Here is a 5,378-nt window from a genome sequence, read left to right on the forward strand (position 1 = left end):
TTCTCTCATATATCGGAGTCATACTATCTTGATAATTCAATTGTGATACTTTAGGAAGAAATATTTAAAAATATGTGTAAGCTACATGTAACTACATAAATATACACTGTATGTTATAATTTTCAAAATTCTAAAGGCAAAAACTTCACAAAATATGACAGTTGCCAATTCATTAATTTGCTTGCAAAATTTATAATATAAATATAAAAAATGGAAAAATTAAACGTTAAAGAGAAAGAAACTTCGGCATCGTACTTCACTCCGACAATAATCTGGCATATATGTATTATATATACATATATACAAGATCTTACATTTGTTCTACTTGAATATAATACTCTGTCTATTCTAATAAAATTTTCGTTGTACTTAATACCTAACAGAGGTTTTGTCTTTCGAACTACAGGCACGCAACAAACCAGCGGATGGCGTGGGTCATGTAAATCAAAAAGGTGCTTCCGGTCAGAAAGCGCCAGTAGCTGGTCAGAAGGTTGCACCGGGTGCTAAGGTCGCAGCGAAACCGGCCCAGAAGCCGACAGCCCAAAAAGGTCAAGTGAAAGTAACACCCAAGGCGGCTTCCGTGAAGACTGGCAAAAACAAGAAGAAGGGACAACGGCAACAATATGATCTCATTGTTACTATTAATCTGGTGAGTGCATAAGATCACCAATGTCACATCATATATTCAAGATCAAAATGTTTCATCCGCTAGTCATTTATATGTAAATCGCTAGTCATTTATACGTAAATTTTCTTTTAGTCTTGGTCCTATTTCAAAGAAATTAGCAGGTTTATATACTTAAACCATAAACATTTTTATAAATTGTTCCTTTACTTCACAAGTGACATAAGTTAAAAAATTAAGTTTCTTAGAAAATAGGAAAACTATTTTTTAAATTGATAGAAAGTTGATTAATCAAATAATATCAGCAAAAAAACATATTTTTAACAATTAAATGTTATTTTTGTTTCACAACTTTTTTGAACGTTTTTGTAACGTTTTTGACGATTATTTATAAAATTAAATTATTCCCTTTTGATTGAGTAATGTTTCTTAACGATTTTTTTTTAATCATCCTTTTTTTATGAAGTTAAGCTAGTTCACATTTAATGATTGATAAGATAATGTTTACGTAACTCGATCATTCATATAATTCGAAAACACATTTTTTAATTTGTGTCACTTTCGAAGTGTAAGGAAGTGAAAATATAAGAGATTATTTCTCAAAATTCTAGTCTCATTTTGATGATGAATTTGAAGTTTACCTTGAGTGAAATATTGATATTTTTTGTAGTTAGAGTAAAATGAAATAGATTGACAGAAATTTTCAAATTATGTATAAGATTGGGATCGCATATATATAATCTTCTATTCAATTAAATATACAAAACATATACTACTGATAATATATGTTTTGTATGTTTGATTGAATACACTATATTCAATCTTTTGTACAATTTAAAAATTTCTATCATTAACCTTTTCAAATTATCCCGTTTTATCTCACAATTCATAAAATAGAAATAAAGGATTTTTTTTCGCAAACTGAATTTAAATGATTAAAAGGATTCTAAAAAGGATTCGTCTATTTTATTGATTAAACGCAATAATTTTCGTAAAGGATTATTGCATATATTATGTTTATAGATTTGAAAATTCTTTTTCAAAATTAGCATGAAATTTATGCTCAGAAAAATTTTTGAAGTTGATTTTTTTTATCACCTCTTAGAATTACACATCTAATTTGATACGATAAATCTTTGAAAATTTAGGCGTATATGTGCATGCAATATTGTATATCATAATACGATGTATGTAATTACAGTGATGTGTCGATTGTCAATAACACGTAAATCATATGTGATACGTCTTATATCAGTAAAACAGTGATTCGAAATTCAAATTTCGTTGTTTCTGAAATATACTTTTCAGAATTTTAGTATGTAGTTTAATTATTTATTAATATCACCTAAATTTGATTATTTCATATACTTAACAAACAATTTTTCTTAAAAATTATCTTCAACTTAAAAGAGATTGAGCTAAAATGGAATTTAATATTGTATTTTTTTTTAATAGCTTGTAAAAATTAGTTGAAAAACGTTATATACCGTAGTTAATTTCGATTAATTACTCAGTCTGCCTTAAAATCATTAGCAATATTCCCAAGTGATTTGCGTGAATAGGCCATCACCTAATTATTTTTGTTCGTAGAAATAAGAGCGAAATTATCAATGACAAATCGAATCGCATCATAAGTCACCTTTGTTAACTTAGCGTGCACTTCACGTAATGCGTGCACATTGGCAATAAATACGGCACGATCTGACCCAGTTGAATGCGATGAGCGATCGATAAGTTGCTCATGTTCAGCTAATGTATAACACGTACGTGTTGTCAAGATATGTCGAAGGAAAATAATGTTGCCTTATTGGCATAATTAGCGACAGTTCATCGATCGCTTACTCTATTTTGGGATTGCAGTTCCAGATTGACTGTTGACAATTTCAAATCTATCTGATATTTGATCTTTATGCAAATTGCATATGCACATTCAATTCTAGCATGTTATTATTCTCTGCATTCATTATAAATTATTATTATTACGATTATTTATATTATATGGCCGTCTTTTATATTTGTTTCGCATAATTTCTATGTCATATATAGTCATATAGAGGTATTCATTCATTGAAAATTAATTTTTTTTATACTTTTATTTTTATCACGTATGATTTAATTATTATTTTAAATTACATTAAGTATAATCCTTTAAGATTCAATTTATACTCGAAAAATTGTTTCCGCTTTATTTTTTTATATACTCTTTCATAAAAATATTTAAAGTGATGTCAAACGAAGAAATTTTTATTAAGATAATTAAATTTATAATATCTTCAAACAGAAATTAAATTATTAAGTATTTCTTCTTGTTAATATTGTGTAACTTTTGATTAATATTAATGCTAATATTATTAAAATGTTATGGACTTTCTACAATAAAAAACCTATTACCTAAATTTTAAGTCTTAAACCATAAGAAATTGACCAATCACAATAAAATATGAGTAGAATAATTGACTATGACTGATCATTAATTAAATTATTATAGAAAGTCCATTATGCTGGATCTAACGCGCAAAGTTATGACAAGCAAAATATCTGTCCATGCTTCAAATCAGAAGTGAGGAAAGGAATAGTCACCTAAGCATCTAACCGTAGAGGGGACCTGGTAGTTAAAAACAGACTAAGATTGCCAAAGTCCTAAACACACTCTTTGTCATCGCACACATACTATGCTCAATCACACTCGACAGTCAACATCCGAGCGTTCGGAAGTCGCGCCGCGGCGGCAAGCGTGTTCCTTCGAGGCGTACGCGAAATAATGTGCGTGTGTGACCGCGAAAGTTGAAATCGTTGAAAAGTGAAGTGACGAGGAGGAGAAACGAATCGCGGTACGTTCCTCGATTTCATCCGGTCGAAACGCGAGGCGCGCGAAGTTCGTATTCCAAGCGCGCGTATTTCTCTATGCCACACGTGCGTCGCGTCGGCTATTTTTACTCATTCGCGAGCTATCACATTTTCGAATAGTGTCGCCCATGTGAATATCGTGCACACAGTTGCCCGATTCGATGTGATCGTCTCTTTCGATGTTTCGTTTTATTGAGAAAAACGACGAGTTTTAGAACTAAACTTCTCAATTTTATCTTCTCATCCAAATAAATGTAATCGTGATCGATGGCAAAAAAAAAAAATGGCGGGAAGTCTGAGTGTCTTTCGGATTGCTTGCATCTCTCTTTCTTTTCGGCAATAGAAAACTGGTAGTCTTAGAGTTCGGTTTCTATCTCTCTCTTTCTCTCTTCGAATAGTTTTCAATGAATTGCGAATATATGCGTTGACTTCGATTCCGAAAGATTATGATAAAAGTGCGGTTTACGTCTCTTTTTTTCTTTCTTTTTACGCATTGACGATCGGACGTCGAACATGACGCGCTAATGAGAGAGAAATGTCGGTCTCGATGGCGACTCGATGGTAATTGGGACGAGACATCAGACGTTAGACATAGCCACGAATCCGCAGTTAACGTATAATCTGGCATAATCTCATCATCGGTCGCTTCCGACACACATTCCCGACACGACCGGCGTGACACTTGAACCATGGCGGAAACAGAAAAGAGATACACGCACGCATATGGACAGCTGCGTAGATTAACAAGCACGATAGATGGTCAAATTAGGCAGTTGAGTGTAAGTAAGAGTACAGATTTCTTTGAACCATGGCGGAAACTTAAAAGTGTGCGTGTTGAAGTTAAGAAAGAAATTTTTATTAAAAAAACTCGTTTAAATCGTTATCATTGAAATAAAACGTATTCGAGCAGAGTCGTGAGACTCGCTGTCACGTTGCGACACATTATTATTAATAATTCATTACACGACCTCCCTTCGCGCCGGAGTTTCTAGCGTTGGGCATCTCGCCAAAATTTCTTCAATACCTTCTCATACGAGTATCATACGAGAACAGATCGTAGAAGAGTACTAGTTAAAACAAGATCATTCGCCTATAAGAGGCAATATCTTATAGATGCCATTTGATGCTGTATGCATATGTAATAGAAATTTAATTCATAGATCAAACAAAATCGCATTATGCGTTATACGAAATGATAGGTGTTTGTCCTTTTCTCTGTTTCAGTCCGAATATGGACTCACAGAAGATCAGGTAGCAGGTGAGTTAACGATTGTAAATAATTCAATAATTATAAAATAAGTCATAAAATAATTTAAAAATCAGTAATAATTAATGTAATAATTTATAATAGAATTAAAAATTCATAATTCATATTTTTTAAATTCGTGACATTTGTGCTTTTAATATTTTGTATTATAAAATATATAATCTATAAAATATTTTGTAATATAAACGGTTCTTTAAAATAATTAATATACGTACATGAAAGACATAAAAATTACCGTTATATAGTGTGTGTGCCAGTTGGCAGGTTTTCCTGTTTACCTAATATCTTGATGCTGAGTCAGTTATAATGAGAATTAGAAATAATTTAAAAGAGACAGAACGCATAGTACATAGATTTAAAAGATATCAAACAATGAAATATTTCACTAGATAATCTAAACGAATAAACTCTTTGAACGTAAATAATTGATGTATAGTTTACGATGGGTCATTATTTCTAACGATATCATCGTTGACACGCAAGAATATTGATTATATTTAACTCATGATCTAACTTTCTGCGACATTTGCATTCTTCTAGTTATAATCTTATTCTTTAGAATAATACTAGACAGAAGGGAGATAGAAAAATTAAGAAAACTTTCATAGATCAATTTATTCCTAGCCTATATAAGAGTAT

General features: G+C 31.2%; 1 protein-coding gene across 2 annotated transcripts in view; it reads left to right on the forward strand.

Moving 5' to 3' along the window:
* The window catches only part of LOC108691288 (neo-calmodulin-like), a 29,513-nt gene that overhangs the window by 20,345 nt on the left and 3,790 nt on the right, over positions 1-5,378 (forward strand). Inside the window, exons 2-3 of one of the 2 annotated variants that reach the window (XM_018198959.1) lie at positions 407-649; positions 4,697-4,730. In XM_018198959.1, coding sequence (XP_018054448.1) covers positions 407-649; positions 4,697-4,730 — 277 coding nt within the window. Of the gene's footprint in view, positions 1-406; positions 650-3,875; positions 4,252-4,696; positions 4,731-5,378 lie in introns of those variants that run through there. The other variant, XM_018198960.1, reaches the window with a different exon arrangement.

This window comes from Atta colombica, unplaced genomic scaffold (genome assembly GCF_001594045.1).
Source record: "Atta colombica isolate Treedump-2 unplaced genomic scaffold, Acol1.0 scaffold45, whole genome shotgun sequence".
NCBI classification, from domain to species: Eukaryota; Metazoa; Arthropoda; class Insecta; order Hymenoptera; family Formicidae; genus Atta; species Atta colombica.